Raw genomic sequence first — 20,208 nt, 5'->3', positions numbered from 1 at the left:
ACTGTGCAACTTGAAAATCACTTTTTAAGTGATAAGCATAGGCTCAACTAAGGTCATCTAGGGCTATGCTCATAAAATGGTCAACAAATTCAAGTCCGGGAGGAACCTGACACATGTTTTTGGTGAGCAAATGGACAATGAGACAGAAAGGGAGCCGTTCAAGGCAGCCTACAACACAGAAGAATCTTCTCAGCTGACGCACAGTGTGGCACTACTGAATTCTGCAAAACTGCATCCTTTGTTATGAACTGGAACCAGATTGGGAAAAACTAATGGCTGAGCAAAGGAAGTACTTTATACTGCGTGTTAAACCTTGGGATAATTAATCATAAATGAATGTCTAACACACTAGCTTCTATAAAACAGAAAATTATTCGTAGGTCAGCTTTTTGTTTAATACACATGCGTATTTGATTAATATGAAGGCAATTATTGCACATAGAGATCCCTCCCTTAATTGGTACCATATGCAAAGTAGAAAACTTCCATTTTATTATTATTTTTTCAAAGCACAGATGGTCTAAATAAAGAGTTTCCAAATTTCCTCATGGAAATAAGGCTATTATGTGAGCCTCATAACATTTGTGTGGCAGAAAGCCATTCTCTTCACTGCATTTCCTGCATCTTCCCAACCAGGACTCAGATCTAGAGTTGTACTTTCGCCACCCCTTGAACACACACAAAATCTTCATGCCAATTCAAGTTTTAACTTTTTTCCTTTCTGAACTGAAATTCTAAAATCTGCATAATCGCAAAAAAGCCTCGGCAGCTGGTGAGTAAAATGAACTTGAACTCTTCCTGAACTGCCATTTGGCCAATGCTTATTCTAGGAGTCATTATAAAGACTTATCACTCTGATTAAGATAAGCAAATCTGAGTCATAAAAATTATTTACAACAGTCTACTAACAGTGGAGAGTAGAGTGTTATTTAACTAATTTAAACTTATTTTTTGTCTTTACGCAGTTTTTGTAAACCATTTGTTGTCATTTGGTACCTCATCTCCAGACTTGAAAAATATCTCTTTCACATATATCACGTTCTGGTTAGTTTTTGCAACCATAGAGGGTTGTTTTGCACAGAAAATCAAATTTTAAACTCAAGATACTGAGTCTGTAGTACTAAAGATGCACCCTCGTGTTAGTTTGTGGTGGTAAAGTTGGAATTCAGCCAAAGTTGTGAATCCATTTTTTATCAATAATGGTTTAATTACACTGGCACAAGAAAATTTGCTAAACAGATGCTTATATACACTATGCAAAGCTCCAAATTATTGTGCAACATTACTGAAAGCAATACATCTATGATACAATACAGCAGATTAAAACTATTCATTTTAAAAGATGAGTTCAATCAGCTACTCTTGAGAAAAAAAAACATCACACAGTAACAATTTTATTCCAGACCCAAGTCTCCTCTATAGGCACAATCAGTTCCCAGTGACATCAATGGGTATTCTGTCCATCAGTGGAAGAACAGATCTTAGACATCATTTCTGTTTTTATCAACTACTGACATGCTAGATCTTCACAATGTAACAACTTCCTCTCCTACACACATTAGAGCTGGCAAAAACGTAATGCTTATAGAAGCATGCTGAACCAGATTAGTTATACAAACACACATAGCTCCACTGTAAAGTCTGGAAGAGGAAATCGTGATGCTGGCACTATATATCTCTCTGGCAACAAGTGATGACTCCACAGAGTTTCCTAGAAACTTGATGTAATCTCATCTCAAAGTTGATCTACGACTGAATTAATTGAAAGAGAATTTTCCCAAAATCTCTTTCCTGACTGATGCCATCCTCTCTAATGACTCCTGCTTGATGCCTGTGCACCAAGCACAGTAGCCTCTCTGATTTCCCAGTGGAGCTTCTGGCTGCTGAGTGAATCTCCTTGGCTCCTCCCAGGCTATACAGTGTGCACTGCTTATTGGAAAGGCAGTCTTAGAGACATGCGTTCCATTGTTTTGTTGATTTGTATTTGAAATTCTTCATCACTACAAATGTGCTTTCTGTGGTGCCTACTTTTTGTGCATTTCTTGCCATTTTGACAAGTCTGCCTAAAGCTGTGGAAGATGTAACACCACAGAAGTAGTAACCAGACAGGAATACTGCAGACGTGCTGCTGCTTCTATCTGTCTTTTGTATTGCTTCTTCAGCTGCAAAGTATTCTGTAAATGATGACTGGCACCCCTTTCAGCAGACTTCCCTCAGTTGGAATTATTTTACAGAGCCATATCAGAGCCATTAATGACTAATAACCTTCAAAGTACTGTCTACTTCAGATACTGAACACTTTGGTATTTTAGTTCACAAAAACAAACTTCCAGGGGTTGAAAGTGGGTGTCCACTAGTCTTTTTAAATGTACATAAAGGAAATGTAAAATAATATATTTCAGTGGGGTTCTGAAGAGGGAAAGAGAGGTAAGTAGGTTTGTCTCATCTAATTTTTGCCGTCTAGAATTTGCCTTGTTCCCTATGATAGTCGTAGCCTGTGGAAAGCAACAGATATTTCTAGAAGGAAACCTACCTCATTCCAAAAGCAGTGTCTAAACTGAGATGTTCTGTACCCTAGAGTTGTCTGCTTCTTCAATAACTAGAATTAGATCATGAGCTTAGAGTAGGCATTTAACTTTCACAGAGCTAAAATTATAGAGCATACCAAATTATTAGCATCATCGAGAGTCCTGGCAGTGATGCCACAATGTTCACGCTGATTCAAAGACAAGACCTGCTCCTGTCCTGTGTGTGTTATATGAGCAAAGTACACCCATCCTCAGAGGGCTGCTGAAGGAGTTATGTCACCTCTAGAAATCACTGCTACTTTGTGATCTTTTTCCTTCAAAAAGGAGCAGCTGCAAACTTATAGTTCCTTCAAAAAGTGCTGTGTGTGGAAGGACAGTTCCTTGCTGAAAGAACAAAGGAATGGAAAGATACATTTGGTATCCATACAACTGCTGAGGAAACTAGACATGAAGAGAGAGGGGTCTCTCCAGGCACTTGGGGATGGCCAGAGTTAAAGCACGTAGGATACATCCTTCTCCATAAAACCTACAGACCACGAGAATCCACTTTCTCCACAGAATACTTCCTTCTCCTTATTTGGATGTGCCCTGACACTCATCCATTCTATTTTACTGCACCTAAAAAAGAAATCTAAACAAATAATTTAAATATTTACTTTTGTTTTTTTACAACACTGTCAGTATCCAGGCAAAAGATGTTACTGCATCAGGGCGTACTGAAGCGGAGCTTTAGAGAAAACTCCGACTGTGCAACTGCTGTAAAGTTTCACCAGCAAAAACTGGCTTTGAAGCAAGCAAATCCCAGGTCCCTTCATAGCCCCCATTGCACAGGCCAGATCTCTCCTTCATGAACGAAGCCCCACTTTTTCTGAGATATGAAAGCAGTACTTGATAAGAACCATCACTGTCAGCTCATGATTGCAAGTAAAAAAGAAGGAAAAGAGAAGATAAACATTACCTGGTTTTCTGCCTCTATTTTGTCTGTAAGAAAAAACAAAAACTAGGAAACAAAACATTTTACCTTTACAGAAAAGTGCTTCTTCTTGGGTGGATGCCAGACAGTAGCAGCTGAATGAAAAAAGGCCCTCAAAGGTGTTAAGGATGTAACTAGCACGTATGCTTTTATGATGACAGAAAGGTTTTGAGCTTTAAGGATATCCTTGTGGTCTGATGAAGCTGAGACTTGACTCCTGGGAAGCAGTAAGAATATTGAGAATTAATAAAGCACATCTGCATTTCATTTAGCAGGAAAATGAGCATTTGAATAGTGAAAGTAATGGAGACAATAATTTATGGTTGTTTTTTTTCTTTTTTTTCCCCAAGGTAGATAACACAGTAGATGAAAACAAGGCTGGAACCAAACTCTATATCAAGTCTTTTTTGTTGCCTTCAGTATTTGTAATCATAATTTGCAAACACAGAAGGTAACTATGGTAGAAGAGAGTTATGGTTGAGCAAACTTATTGGTAAATGCATTGTGGGCATGTTGTGAGTGTTGGAAAAGAAGATGTTACTAAGGCAGGAGATTCGGAGTGAAGGTAAAAACATTAAAGAAACGTAAGCAGTTTAAATTACAGAAGCGCACAATCAGGGTACCAAATTTAACACTGATTAGTAGTGAATTCAGAAAAACAAAAAGAATGGAAAGACTATACTATCATAAGCACATTCCACAGTATAATATAAGGCCACAAACGTGTGGTACTGCATGCTTGTACTAAGCAAATACATGAATTATGATTCCAAATATTATGGGAGACAATAACAACCCATAATTAAGCAGCTATTCATAAAATATTTATGCAAGATATCTTTGTCTAGGAAGTGATGTAGTTCTACCAGCCTGTGACTCCCATAGTCTGCACACACACACACACACAAAATAAAATAAAAAAATTTTTTAAAAAAATCAGCTTCTTCAGGCCTTAGATTTTCCACTTATCGAAGATATTCTAATAATATCTATGTTAAACAGGCATTTTTCTTCCCCCCTCACAAAACAGTGGAACTACTGACCACAAAATCTGTGTGGTCCTGGAATACAGGAAATTACATTTGGAAAGCCAGTTCTAAAATATGTTTCAGTTCTTCATTTAATGGAAAGCCTCTGTGCAAAAGACTGTCTGTGTGTGCCTGAAATAGGGATCAGAAAGGGATGGAACAGGAAACAGTTCTGCCACCATGAGACCTAAATATTCAGAGGTGACTCTGGATCTATATTTATTTATCTAGGAGTCTAATGGCTACCAATATAAAGGCTTAGTTGTTCATACACAAAGCACGTATAAGACTGGCTAATGCAGAAACAAATATGCAAGTATAAAAAATAGAACACATCTAAGTGCTCCATCTGCTGTGGTCTCCATTCTCACTCCATTCTGTGTCCCTGACTCCCAGCAAAATGCATTATGAAACACATATTATTTCTGGGGGTAAGGTATCATTAGCTTACAGCTGTGCTCCATTGGTTTGGCTCCATAAGTACTGCAGATGGGCGATGTGTTTCTTGACATTGTTTTTGTCGCCGTGGGTGATGTTGCTTGCAGTGTTGTCCCCTGACTGCCCGTGCCAACTGGAACACTCTGGGGTGGCAATTGAGAGCTGCATGTCTGAAAAGTACAAAGGGAATGAGAAGGAAAGGCAGCAGGCCACTGAAAATGCTGGTCATCTCCTGCTGTTAGGGAAAAAAGTGTGTAACAAACAACAGGTAGAAAATACACAATAGCAAATGCTTAGACCATGTCCTTTTTGGAACTTCTAGCAGAGAGCTTTGCATCCACAAAGCACCTCCTTCCAGGGGCAAGCTTATTAGCTTAGCTTAGCTGCTGTTGTCCTTTTATATGAGTGCATGAGTGCTGCATACAAAAACAACCCATACCCTTCCTTTTCCTTCTAAACACACATTCTTTATTTCTAAATATAGAAGACCAAAACCTGCGTTTCTTCCACAGACTACTGTCTACTCCCCACAACTACAACTAATTTGAATGAGAAATATATTTGTTTGAGAACCAAGAGACTTCGCCCCAATGATCAAGCAGCTCAGGAGACAACAATGTACCTATGTTTCCATGCTGACAGCCAGGGCTACCTTTTGTGGTTCCTGAGATCTATGGCAGACTTTGTTCTCCAGCTGAATGCAATGGAGCAGGACTGACATACTGGAGCCCTCAAGATTACAGAGACATGTGAATATTAATAGTAATCAAAATATTGTGATGTGATGTCAGTGGATGTGCTTATAAAAAGGCACAGGGCTTTTATGTCGTAATTTCATGCTGGGTAGTTTCCATTTCCACTAACTCACATCACTTTTAGATATTTCATACTCTTAAGTAATAGTCAGGAAAAAGTCAAGCTATACACATTATTCCCAAACCTCATCATTTATCTTTTTAATGACACACAGTATTGTGCTAATGCTGTGAAGATATTGGTATGGCTTCTCTCTTAACGTGCACACTCTCCAGTGCATATGAAATGGAAAGAAAAAATGAACTTGTATTCCTGATGATGAGCTGTGAGCAGCCATTCAAGAAAAAGGATTATTATTTTTTTTTTTTTCATGCAGTTCCTGTTAAAATGACATATTGATTGTTTATGTTCATCAGTTGTTCATCAGATCAGCTCCATTCAGCCTTCCAACCTCAAGTGGATCTAAAATTAATCTTGTCCTTTGCCTCACATGCACCATTTAGCAGGGGTAAAGGCTTCGCTAATAAAAAACAGGCACTTATTAATATAGCACCTCATGTTCAGATTATATTCTCATCAACATCTTTGTGTTGCACTATGCATTATAACTGATCTGGACTTTGTAAGTGCCTACCTGTCTGCTGATGGTGCATAGATAAAACAGGCTACTGTCTGCCTACTTGCCTGTGAGGAATGAGCCAGCAAATTCCCATCAAGTGATTTATTTAGCAGACTTGCTTCTAAACATGCACAGGGAAAGAAATCAGCTAACCAAGTGCTTTTGCTTTCCATGCCCATTCTGTGCAGAAATAACAGCATTTCACTATGGCAATTTCTACCCTGTAAAGAGACTATGATGTTCCACCACAGTAATTTTCAGTTATTTATTTGCAAGGGCAAATAACTCCCACATTTTCATCATACAGTTTTGCTGTTCAGCCAAAACTAGAACTATAAAAACAAGTACACATCTTCCACAATGCATGGCTGGCTTCAAAGATCTTTTTCTGATGTTTCCTCACACTGGCAAAGGAGACACATCTCCTCTAGGAGCCATGCCCTGATCCCCTATGTCATGGTCCTGCAGTACATCCATCAGAAACAATCCAGAATAGACTCCAGAATGCAAATCTCACGTGCTTCCGATCAGCAACAGGGGTCTATTGACTGCAACAGTAACAAAGGAACACAAAATCCAGTCAAGTCTGTCACAGTCATCCAAATATTCCTTATCAATACTGCAGAAAAGAGAGAGACATATTGTTCTACTGAGACAGCTACAGCCTGCAGCTGAAAGGAGGCAGAACCGTGTATGAGACCAAGCTGCCTATAGCAGACTCAGATTAAGCCATAGCTGTGTAACAAAATTAACAGAACCATAGAAAGAACAATCTCTCACCAAATTATCTGGAAACCAAATTTTGCCAAAGACGTACATTTTTCAGCATTTTTTTTTTTTTAGTTACGATGACAGTGATGTTGAGAGAGCATGATTTTTGAAATGCAGTTTTCTTTTTTAAAAGAAAGCCAATATTTCTTCTGAAAATAAGAACAGGGCAGCAGAGAAGGACTGTTCAGCTTGTTCCTTGTTCAGTTGCTCAAGAGAAAAGAAAGAAGATATTTTCCTTTTTAAATTATTGTTTTAATTGTGTTGCTAAGGAAACAAGTAACAAGTATTAACTCACAAAGCAGAGTTCAAAAATAATGAGATGAGGCTTTCACTTTACCCGGTTTAAATTTATCCCTTTAAAATCAGAATTTTAGCTGTTACCGGAAATTGGCAAATTATTTTGACATTAATTTATTTTTTACTACCCAGTGAAGCTTTTACTGTAGCAGTTCATAATAAAAATGGATAAAGACGGATGAAACAAGTGTCCTAGAATTATCATAACCACCGGGGAGAAGCTCCTTAGATTTGCCATAAATCACTGTAAAATGCCTTGACATAAGACAAAAAGTGGAATCCTGCCATTTCTCAAAAAAGAGAAGGTTAAGGAACTTCAGAACGTAGGTTATTATTGAGATCTAAAAATGGGACAATGCTCCTAAATTATTCAGCATTCTGCAGACCATCCTGTTTGTATGGTGCCTTAAGCATGCCTATTGGGTTTCTGTTAGCACCCACCTGGGAGGAAGCTCATTACAAAGGGGCTGGAAGAAGAAGAAAGGGAAGTGAGAATCTCATGAGGCACTTGCTCCTTGAGAAAGATTATAGTATACCACCAGGCAGAGATAATGAGGGAGTGACAGCTCCTTAATTTGGTATATCTTCTAGAAACCAATGAATATCATTATCCTAATAATAAAAAGTCATCAGTAGCAGTGAACACTCAGATGCATCAGTTCTCATGGCAACTCTTATTACTCTTGCTACTGCTAAGAAGCAGTAACTGTTTGTTCGAGTTGTGAATTTGTTAATCAACATTATCATCAATGAAAATTAGCCTTCAATGCCTTTACTATTTGTGGTAATTGATATATTTTTCCATCTTGAAATCACTCAACAAGCTGTTGTTAATTAACCAGTCCTTTCAAGGATTGTAAATAACCAACATTTTTAACAACAACATTTTATAGTAGAAATGAGAGAGGCTCAGCACTTGTGTCAGCCAGCTTGGGAAACCAAGTTAGAAATTACTTGAGTCCCAGCATTGTAGTTTCCTGTCCAGATTACTTTCCTTTCCTAAAAGCACAGGCTTTTAAGATCAAAAGAAGAAGAAAACTCAAGTGCCAAAAGTACATTTTGCTGCTGCCATTTCTGATGATCTAATATAAGGCAAAGGACTTAAAATCAGACACCCACTTTCACTTTGAAAAAAAAAAAAAAAATCATTGGAATTCTGGCTTGAAGAAGGCTTTTATCCTGATATCTCTGAAATAGTTCCACTGAAGATATTGCCAAACAGTGCCATTTAACAAATCTTAACCTTAGAAGTCTCTTCTCGGTCTATCCAGAGTGTTCTCTGTCCATTTCAATGGGTAAAGAAGCCACTACAAATTCTTAGCTGAATTCACACATTAGCCCTCTAACCACAGCAATGGGTAAAACATAGATCTGAGTTGGAAAACATCTGGGCAGCATATGTGAACAAGAGGTATAAGAACCACCAAAGCAAGTCAACACCTCTAGATCAAAAAAATTAAGTGCCCTTTTGTTAGATGAACTGGTGGTGGATTTTGTTCTGTCACCCGCAATCTCTCAAAGTATCAGAAAAAGCAGATCAGATGACAGTGACAGCAACTACGTTTGTACCTAATGAGGCCTTTCAAACAGTTTACACAGCTATGATTTCTTGCTCCCTCTCCCCCATTTCCGGCTCCCAAATTATTCACTTGTCTTTGGCTCAGATTTCTGGAGTGTAACATGAGATTCAACCCATGTGCAATAAAGAATAGCTGATTTAAGAGTTACAGCATGTGGATGAGCAAAAGGTTTACCAAAAGCTAAAAGTACTTTTGGACAAATCAAGACCTCCTGGCACCCAACCGGGTCATTGTTTACCTGACCTGGTAAATGGCCATGCACAGAGATGGCAGATGGAATGCATAGGTCAGTCTGGACGTGTGGTGATCTGCAAATGTAATGGATTCAACAGCAGAAGATCCCAGTGGCTGAACTACAAGTTCTCTGGTTGAACTTAGTGACCATCCCTCAACTGAAGGAAAAAGAAAGTGGGATGAACGAGAATGTGCCCTGCTCTTTATCCTTTCTTTATATAATTCTTTGATGTTACAAGAAGGGTTATGATATGGTTTTCTTTGTTAAATTTTTTAGTTTGCTCAAGATCAAAGAGGCTATATTTTATACACTCAGGAAAAAAAAGAAGAAGAAGAAGAAAAAAAAAAACAGCAAAAATCATTGTCTCTGTGGGAAAAAAAAAGGTCATTTTGTTTCTAAAGTGCCCATCAACTGTCAGATCTTTTAGAAACATTTCAAGATCAGTTGAGTGACCTTGAAAGTCCATGGTTGTGTAATGAAGCGCATGGCTATAGATGGGATGAAGCACGTAGAAAGTGCTGTACTTTGTTCTAAGAACATCATCAAATCATTAATTTATTTCATAAAGGACATTGTAAGCTCTGCACATTAATATTTGCAGTCTTCATCCAATTTTCATCCAATTTTTCATCCAAATTCCTTTTAAGCAGGAAAAACATCACAACTTTAGAACACAAAAGGACACTACTCCTGGATGCATATTTCCATCTGAAATCTTCTGAACACATTCCTCAGTTTTCATAATGGCAATCTGTTTATAACAGGATCTTGAATTTTCTGACACAGGAAAAGAAGAAGTAACAATAGTCACCCCTGTTATTTTCAGCATTTTTTTTTTTTTTTTTGATACAGCACAATATTCAGAAAGGATCGATAATAGGTCATTTCTGCTTGCCTCTCAGCTTTGCTCTCTGACATGACTTCTCAGTGGGTAAGAATGACTTCATATTGCTTTTTGTGCTGCAATCATCCATCTGTCTGACTGGTGTGGGCTGCTGGAGATCAAAGAGTGGGCAAACGGCATTGCTACAAACTGTTCCTCTTCTGATATTTAAAGCTGGGCTCTTTTCCAAGCTTTATAGGTTGCTAAGGTGTGTTAAACAGCTGCAAAGACTTTGCATCAGGAGATGCTTAAAAAGCATTCAGTCTTAGGCAGACTCCTGAGCACATGCACAGGTAGGGCATTTTAATCAAAGCCCAATGTATACTCTTTTTGCTAAGCCATGTATAGTAACCTGCTCTAATCTGTGTAACTATGAAAGCAATGACCGTTAGAAGTGCATTTTTATTTTTTTTTTCAGTGCTGATTTCAAAGAATTGACGATTTTAGAAGAACTACTGCTTTTACATGACTTGAGGTCATTGCAGGCTTGTCACAGAAAGCAGATCCATTCCATTTAATTGCCTTCTGTTATCCATTTGACCTATCTGATGAAAAGACTCTGAAACAAAGATTAGTACTTTCCTAGGGCTCACACATTATGCCTTGAGGTTGTCAAAGAAAGTGAGCCTTTAACACTTAGGGATTTACAACTGGTGCACTTTGAAAGAAGTGCCTCAAAGCAGGCACTGAACACTTGAAGGAAGCTAGGAGTAGTCCTGGCCCCATTGAAGTGCTGGCAAAATCCTTATTGTTTTCACAGAAATGTGATTTCTTGCTTGATACTTAACACCCTTGTGATGACTTTGATGTGTTACAAGCTTCATTTGAGATGGACATATTTCTGTAGGTTCAGTATCTCACTCTCTATCGTCTATTTATCCTACTGGCCTTGAAACTTCAAATTATTAGCAATTTCTGGAAATTTAAGCAATGGCTATCTAAAATGCACTTACAGTAGGAAAAAAACAGTATAAGAAAGCAGGTCTTGATGTAAAGGAAATCTACACTGTGGGTTGAAATGCACTGAAATCTGTGCTAAAAGCACCTGTGAAGTTTCAGAGTTAAAAAGAAAACCAAATGATAACACAGCATTTCAAAATACTTGTTTATTTTTGCCTCTAAAAGCATCAGCAAACACAGCTTCAGTTCAGATTAATCATTTATTATGTTCATTGCTTCTCTATTTTGGCAGAGTATACATAAAATACATTTGCTTCTTCATTTCTAACGCATCCTCACATCCTCACAGTTAAATATAAGGATTTTCCAATATTTCCCAAAAGTGTTTCTCCTATGTGCAGCCTTCATACCAGAACATAAGTTTATGGATAAGTTGTAAAACCGTAAAAAGTATCTCAGTGAATGCGCTGGCTGATTGGTATGTGATTAGGGCTGTGATTCTGATAACACAGTAGAAGATATATGATTGAAGGCTAAGTGGGGCTTTCTGGACCCAAAGGCAAGCATCCAAAGGGGTGACAGCCAACTGCAGCAGCTGCAAGCAGAGCACCAAAGCCTCACTGCAGCTGGACAGCACTTTTTATCAGCTTCCGAGGGCCCCAGGACAGTGGCAGAGGAAGGGGAAAGGTGCTATTGCTTTCTATCTCATTAATTATATCAGATGGCAACACCATCCAAGACAAAGTGTAGAAAATAAAAGCAAGTAAACAGCCCTGCCAATGTGTGTTTCTAGATGTTGTCTAACGATGGGGATGGCAATAAAGGACTGTGATGGGTTTTAAGGCTTTCCTCTCCTGTTGCTTTCTCCACTCATCTTATCTTCATAGCCAGAGTCACTCAGGGACACCAGGTACAAGCAGGGCTGATTGGTCAGGCAGGGGGGAGGGAAGCTGAGGTGCTCCTCAGTGAGCACCAGGCAGTAAACATGTCTCATAGTGAAAGCACAGTCACACAGCTGGACTGTCTTGGCTCTCCTCCCACCCAATTTCATTAGGGTCACGTCTATCCGCAAACCTTCTATGTGATTAAAAATGTTGGCCAGCCCTGAAGGTGATCAAGGGAGCATGCAAGGCTCACAGGCACTCATAAAATCTTTGCACTAGTGACACTAATAAAAAGAAACCCAGAAGGGAGACATGCAGAAAAAGTACTGCTTCAAAAAGAATCAGTGGTCTGGATGGGTAGAGAAAAGAGTTATGCATGGCACAGGCGGGGCCCTGGATGAGGTGAAGCAAGACGTGCTTATGTGGAAAGACAGACTAGTCTGGCTCACTACAGAAACAGGAAAACATTCCCACTGCTTTGTAGGCAAAACCTGTCAAAGACAGTATTTGTTGTGCTTACATCAAGGTGTCTTAGCTGTATCCTAAACTGAGGGTGGGCCATTGGGTTTCTGTTCACATTGTGGATCTCCCATCTCTCAGTAATTCCAGGAGGCATCCAATCCCAGTTCCACCCCCATGTGAGGTGAGGCATGGAGTCTGAAAAAATGAAATCCCTCAATAGCCTCAAATCTCACAGGTATTTGCAGGAAAACTTTACTCGTGGATCTCTGAAACAGATGCATCTTTTCTGACCTAAGAAATAAATGCCAGGAGAACTTCCTTGGTCATTCAGTAGCCATGCCAGAACTTCCTCATAAACAGACATCAGGCATGTGACTAAAAACTGAACCAAATGCACCGTATAAGCAATAGTGAAACCAATCTTCTCAGTCTGAGCAGCAAGCCTTTATTAGTCCCTTCTGTGCTGAATTTTAGGATCCATTACCACTCTTATACCACATCAAAAAATCACTGCCATGTGTCCATCATTCAGCAACTGCTTTCATCTTCTTCTCTTTTTCAATCCTATTTAACCATAAACATCCCAGTTTATCCTCTAAACTAATCTTCCTTCGATCTGACTTCTCTGTGTCCATAATTTTTTTTCTCAGATGCTTAGAACAAATTTGAATTTTCAGACTGATGAAAAGATTTTCCATTAAAGAGAAGAAGGAAAGAAAAAGTACTGACCCGATATTTTCTGTAATTCTTTTCCTTTACAGCAGCCAAGCTGATATAGGGAAATATGGGGAGGTTGATACTCTCTTAAACACAAAGCTTAGCAGAATGAGTTACACAATAAATAAAAAAAAATAGTCTAGGAATATCATCAGATAGAATAACATACTTAGAACAATAACCTTTACTCTAGTGCCCACTGCTTATCAGTATCAGTGGTGTCATAGTCACAGTACATTCACAGAATCACAGAATGGCCAGGGTTGGAAGGCATCTCAAGGATCATGAATCTCCAATCCCCCTGCCGCATGCAGGGCCACCAACCTCCCTATTTAATGCTAGACCAGGCTGCTCAGGGCCCCATCCAATCTCTCTTCCTTGCTATCCCCTAGTCTTTTCTACGATTTACTGCGTCCTTAATAAGATCACTTAATTCTTACAGCAACTTTGTATTTTCACTTTTATAGGAAATTGGTTGACTCCTTGGGGAGATGACCAAAGGGCACACAGTGATAACAAACCAATGATCCTCTTCAACAGGAATTGCAGAGAAGTCCTGTTGACTCAAATGATGAAAATAAGTGACTGATTTGAAAGGAAACAAACCCTTACGTGGAGGAAATATTGACAAAAACTGTTCTTTCCCCAAATAATTTCAGAATTGAGGATTAAACAAATCTTATTAACTGGCACATTTGCTGTTGTTGGGAAGAAAAGTGTTGCAGAGGATGTCAAAAAAAAAAGAATAGCACACAAATGGAAGGGAATTGGTAGTATCTGGTTCTACATAGATATTTACTTAAATTTTTGCCTTTTTGTACCCTTAACTGCTACACTGAAATCAAATGATTTAGTTCTAATTTCACCGTCTGTAGGTAAGTTAGATACAGTAAGTTAGATATCACACCTACATTTATACCAAACAGGATTTGTCTCTGAATTAAGACACTTACACCTTGAGGTCTGTTCTATTCAAAGATGAATCTGTCTCTGTCAGAGTCCATATTCCTATTTCCATCCGTGGATATCAGTGCAGACTATACAGTCAGTGCAAAGCTATTCAGCTAATCCTAAATTATGCTGGAACTAAATATTCTCTTGTAAAGTGCTGACTCTAAACTTTACTTCTGTCAATTTGGGGAGCTTAGATACCAAGTGTTAGATTTAGTTCTCCAAACACAGATAGCCACTGCCATCTAGGATTCCATAGGATACCCACCTGAGCCTCCAGCTGCTGGTCCAGAAAGACACAGGTTTCTCTGTCCACCTCTACTGGGTGTCCTGGATCCCCTCCCCCTGGTTCTCAGGTGGCATGATACTTGCAGTGAAAAATTACCTCAGCCCCTAAGCCACATGCTGATGTGGAGATATCTAAATTTCTATCAAGAGATGACTTTCTTTCTACTTTAAAACACTGCAATTAATTTTAGTTTAACTTTTATTTAAAAATTATAACTGAGAGATGAGTAGCAAGCCTTCTTCAGTCTGACAGTACTTCAGCAGATGGCCAGAAGAAGGCTCTATTACTGACTGAGAAGGACTGGAAGAAAAGCTGCTGCTGAACTCACAAATCTACCTTCGTTTCAAAGGCACTTCAGCATTGGTTAGATTTGTCTGCCAGGAAAGAACTAGCACCACACATATGGAATAGAATGCTTACAAATTGCCCTTCCCTAAAGAGGAGAGAACACCACAAGTCTAACATACCACTTACACACAGTGGCTTGTGCCACAGTTTATGGACAGCAGTGAAAATATGCATATTTTAAAGGGAAAGCTCTGTGTGGTCAGTGCCTCCTCTGTTTGTGGTTTTGTGGCATTAAAATAACAAAACTTCTGCAAGTGACATTTCCCCAGATAGTAACCAGTGTTTTTTAAAAGCAGTCTGTTACTATACAAGTAATTATCTCCTTTCAAATTTTTAGAAATCTTCTCAGGTTTGTCTAAAACCAGCACTTTATCAGTTGTTTTTTTATATATACATTCTCATTCGCATTCCAGTGCAAGAGTCCCAAGGCAATATACATCACTGAAGACATTTTTAAAACTCACTCGGTGTAATAGAATTTCACTATAAAGAATTCTGGTGGGACCTGGACAGATATTCATTATACTGCATGTTCCTTATGATCAGTTTTGACAATTTACCACATCAGAAAGTTAGCAAATGTCTGACTTAAAGGGATATTTTGTGTACAGTTTTTTAAGGAGAACTCGTCACACAGGTTTTAAATATTCATCAATCTTTAAATGAAACAGTAAAAATTAAAAGGGAAATACGTGTTGTTAGATTAGGAACTATCTACCCTAAGTTTAGTCAGGCATCCAAAAGTCAGGCATTTAATCTAGGCTGCTTGTCTAGGCTCCATTTACAGTGAGTTGTGAGAGGTAATTGGTGATACATGCCCCCAGGGTGTAATTTAACCAACCTACTTCAAGGATGGATTTTAAGATAAAATGGAGCAGTCTTTGAAGGTGCCCCTTTCTCTCCACTGGCTTAAGGGGAAAACTAGAATAATGGAGCAGAAGACACCTAATTTCTAAATGGTTCAGTGACATGTGGTGTATCTTTGTATCTTGTAAGTCTAGGATATATATAAAAGGACAAAAATGCAAGGCAAGGCAAGGCAAGGAAATTAGACCTACAAATCTAATGTATGTCTCTGACAAACAAAGATAAATACCAATGGGATAAATGTGGTGTTGGTTGTTGCTAGATTAAAAAAAAAAAAAAACACAAACAAATAAATAAAAAAAATCTTTCAAGTAAAGTTTATATAGTGAAGATAGATCATAAAATCCAAAATAGCATTGATGCTGGATATTTAGTGATCTAACTGAGAACAGAATGTGCCCCTCCAAAATTTAAATAGGTTTAATATGGTGCACAACAGTTTTGTCAGTTTCTATTTGGAACTGAATTTCACCCATAGTAAATTAGAATTCTCTGGCAACTGTCCCATGATCTCCACACATTTCTGGTTGATGCTCTTAATATACAAAGGCTTTTTATCAGTAAACTATGTCTGGACTGCAACCAAACTCCAACTCCTACTCTTTCTCCATGCCACAACATTTTTATAAAGCTGAAGAAACATACCATATTGAACCCAGAGCTTTGAAGTCTAAACACCAATACACCAATACACCATATTAACATAGAATAGTCCAAAAATAAGTTACTTATAGCCAAATTATTCCTGTAGTATGCAGTGGTCAAACAGTGCAATGTTTTTAACTGAAAAGATACTGCTCAACTACAGTCTGTATTTAAGTGCTGTCAGAAACTGATTACCATTCTTGTAACATTTTCATTGATTTTATTCTTTTTATTTTTTCTTCTTCTATGCATTACTGACTAAAAATACAAAGGAATTATAATGGTCTCATTTCAGAGACTTCCTATGATGACTAGTAATTGATCTTCACCATATACATATATTAGAGGAAATTAAGTTACCTGAAAAGGCTTTTGTTATCTGGCACAATCCTTCTTTACTGCAAAGGAAATACTGAATTTCTGGAAGTAGGTTTACCTGTACATGAAAGGAGAAGCTTTAATTATTTCATTCAGAAAACAGCTAAACAGTTTTTTTGTTTTGTTTTTTTTTTTTTTTTGTTTTGTTTTGTTTTTTGTTTTTTTTTCTTTTCTTTTTTTCTTTTCTTTTTGCTCGATCCCTCAATGGCTTTCTGCTTAATTTATCAGGAATGCTTCATGCACAAAACTCCCGTTAGTGTTATAATTTTGCCATCTCTGCAACATGGAATAACAAATTTCAAACATGGGCTTTTACTCCATGGCCATAAAACGATAACATTTCAGACTTATGATTCTTATGTCTGGTTGCTGAGCTGTCACCCCTTCCTTGCCTGCCTTTTCAGTGCACAGAAACCTTTTACGCCTCTAGAATTTCTGTGTTTGGGCACTGTGGTAAGCTAACATAACAAAAGCACATCCAGTCTCTGCAACAAGAAACTGTGTTGGGCTGTCATATGGACATGTCAGCAGTGAGTAGCGTTAGTCCAAAATTTAATGTTATCCAGAAACACAGGCCATCTGGTTTAAGTCCCTGCTGTGCTGCAGTCTTCCTTATGGAACTTAGACAATGCCTTTGATCACCTTATACCTCAGTTATCCACGTGCAAAACTTCTGGACATGGCAGAGTGTTGCGAGGGTTGTTATATAAGGATCAGATACGGTAGTACTGCATTGAATGAGTAAAAAGCACTTTGGAGAAGCCCAAGAGGTTTTACGATCTGAGATCTGAAATCATAGCATCTGTATTTCTAGCAAACTGGAACTGCTATAAAAATTACATTTTGGATACAGTGAGATAAGGCATCCTGTCTTCAGTAAACACACAGAAGTGTTCCCAACACGTACTTAATACCCAAAATAAATGCTTTCCAAAAGTAGCTCTTTTTCTCCCAGTCTCTCAGATCAGAGTCTCACCACTATCTGTGCTATTTCACTTGAATCATAAGACAAAATGTGTCTACAAACTTGGTCACCATTTTTCAAACAATATCCTCAGCTTGTCACTTATATATTTCACCAACAGGCCAGGCATTTACCTATCTAATCAATCTAAATTGTACCCACAACATGATCAAATTTAAAAAAAAACAAACAAGCAAGCAGACAAACAAGCAAATAAATTAATCTTATCATCACTGCTGCTTTGCACTATGAGTAAGCAGACTGCTGTGTCAGAGCAAAGAACTCCCACGAAGGCTTTGGAGGGTGACATTGGTTCAGCTCACACATTGTAGGTGCAGTCACAGTTTGGAGAGGTGCCTGAATTGTGTTTACAAGCAGTAATTGCATTAGATAAAACTCAGGAGTGACACAAACAGTGAAGCCTAAACTAGTCCAGCTTTATCTCCTGCTTGTTTTATTATTCTAAAATATTGCCTACATTTGCTAGATGTTTCTCCTCATTCCTAAATTTTATTTTTCTAATGGAGTACTTGTTTAAATTTCCTCTAACTTCTGTAGATGCTTTTGCTGCCAGACCCTCATTCTGAGGTGGCCAAAAATGCAGAAGTTCAAAATAAAGAAGAGAAGAGCAAAACTTGGCACTAAACAGCTTTAATTCCATTTATATTGAAATCCCTACATCCAAAATATCGCATTATGTATAAATGGAAAATCGCTTTTGATCTCTGGACATGATATAAAATGAAATGCTGATATGTGAAAAGTATTTTTCAATAGAGAGGAAACTTGAAAAAAATTGTTTTATATCAGTTTAATCATTCTGCTGCAGTGTAAAAGGGGAATCAGATACATTTCTTTTCGTGAGTGGGTGCTGAAAAACTGGGCTACCCATGTGCCCTCACTCCCACAAAGAATACCATAATCTCATACCTTCTGGAATAACTCCAGTTGATTCAAGTCATCTCTCTGAATGCAGCTAGTATCATCATCTTTTGTGGAAGATAAGCAGATCAGAAGATCCCAAGGTCTTATGCTACCTATTGGGAATGAAAAGAACCATACTGAGAAAGAAAACATCATGCAACTCCTATTAGAACTAAAGTACTTTGAGCAGAATCCTGAGGAAGAGCAAATGGTTGGAGTGCTGAGTACATGAACAGCTACATGTGGCAGAGGGGAAAATGACATTTAACTACCAAGCTTTGGATCTATATTTAGGTATTTCACAGCTGGCACCTCCAGTTACATCTGAGACAGTTCATGATGCCTACTGATGTCCAGTTCTCTGGTGTTTGACCTGAGCTGACATAAATCATCTGTTTAGCATTCAGAAATTAAGAAGTTCAATAACTTGGTGTTGCTTTGATCTCTTTTCTGAACTTCTCAGTATGCACATTTATAACACATAATGTGTGTTATGACCTTCTGTGGTCTTTCACTACTGGGAGAAAAATTTTACAGTAAATTTTACTGGTCGTGCTATTGTAAATTGCAGTAATTCCCACTCAGAATTTTGGTGTGGCAGCTTCCTAAATATGAGATAATAGATTGTTAAGAATCTGGTGCACATGAGGAAAATTATAGAAATTATAGATTAGAAATAAATAGGTCTTGGAGTCTGCCCATACATCAGTGTATGGTGCTGTGCAGAAAAGCTGGTGTAGCCTTTTTTCTTCAAATTCACTTTACAAGAGCCAGTGCTATAGTATAAAAATTATTAAGGCATGTAAGGAAATTTAGGCACAGCAGAATCACTACGTGCTCTTTCATGAAAGAAACATTCAAAAAACTGAAGTTTGACAAAAAATGGCATAGATCACAAATAAAACATTGAAAAGCCACACAAGTTAATACTTCAATGCAAAAGATTGACAACGTTAACAACCTAATTGATGGACTTAATCAGCTGTGTAATTATCAGATAAGCTAGACATTGTGCCTTTGACTAATAAACATCTTTGAATAAATCATTATAATTATACACAAATACAACGTCTAATTGTGTGTGAATTGAAAGGGTGCTGGAGGCAACTTCATTTCTCAGAAGTAGTTCATTTCCTTCCTGCGTTTATTGTTGCACATCCTGGCCAGGGATGAATTTGATCCCTGACTCCAAAGGATACGCTGCACTGTGTATCATTTGCCCTTTAGGACACAGCAGAGTGATCGATATAAATGCACCGAAGAAACCAGAAGGAAAAAGGCCCTCTGACCCAGCTTACTTCTGAACTACTGCCCAAGACGTGGAACACATAGCTGCTAGGAACGATTTTTCAGGACAGGTTGAATGCCTGCCACTATTTGTGTTTTATATTTAGAATAATTAGACATCTAGCCAGTTGCTTCAGTACAGAACAATCAGAACTAAAACATGCCTATTTTTAGAAGGCAGGAGACTTCCTATTAGAAAAACAGTGTACACCTTGTACTGTCTCCCAAATTCAGGCTGACAGAGCACTTGGACTTCTATTTAAATGTATCACTACATTTCTAGTGATTTGCGCCTGAAATAAAATATGTTCTTGGAAAACAAAAATGAGAAGGAAGTTGGTCACAACAGCTCCTTCTGAAACAGGATCTTCATGAAAAGAACTTAGAAATTGCCTCACAAGGTCTAATTTTTACTAGAAAATTATCATCTTTTCTATAAATTTGACAGTTATCAAACTATTCTAAAGAAAAATTGCTAGCATTA

At 38.0% G+C, this 20,208-nt stretch overlaps 1 protein-coding gene across 7 annotated transcripts in view; it reads right to left on the bottom strand.

The window, feature by feature from the left end:
- Window positions 1-20,208, bottom strand: part of CPED1 (cadherin like and PC-esterase domain containing 1) — a 139,614-nt gene that overhangs the window by 91,537 nt on the left and 27,869 nt on the right. For 5 of the 7 annotated variants that reach the window (XR_008202858.1, XM_052668921.1, XM_052668916.1 and 2 more), the window contains exons 4-7: window positions 18,444-18,550; window positions 16,532-16,607; window positions 4,981-5,137; window positions 3,550-3,718 (exon numbers count right to left, since the gene is read on the bottom strand). Coding sequence is in view for 6 of the 7 variants with exons in the window: in XM_052668921.1 (XP_052524881.1) it covers window positions 3,550-3,718; window positions 4,981-5,137; window positions 16,532-16,607; window positions 18,444-18,550 (509 nt within the window). In the remaining variant the exon portion in view is untranslated. Of the gene's footprint in view, window positions 1-3,549; window positions 3,719-4,980; window positions 5,138-5,589; window positions 5,659-16,531; window positions 16,608-18,443; window positions 18,551-20,208 lie in introns of those variants that run through there. The other 2 variants (XM_052668920.1, XM_052668919.1) reach the window with 2 other exon arrangements.

Source organism: Tympanuchus pallidicinctus, unplaced genomic scaffold (assembly GCF_026119805.1).
Source record: "Tympanuchus pallidicinctus isolate F22 unplaced genomic scaffold, pur_lepc_1.0 scaffold8, whole genome shotgun sequence".
NCBI classification, from domain to species: domain Eukaryota; kingdom Metazoa; phylum Chordata; class Aves; order Galliformes; family Phasianidae; genus Tympanuchus; species Tympanuchus pallidicinctus.
The sequence above is the reverse complement of the archived record's forward strand: the minus strand, read 5'-3'. Positions and strand labels throughout refer to the sequence as shown.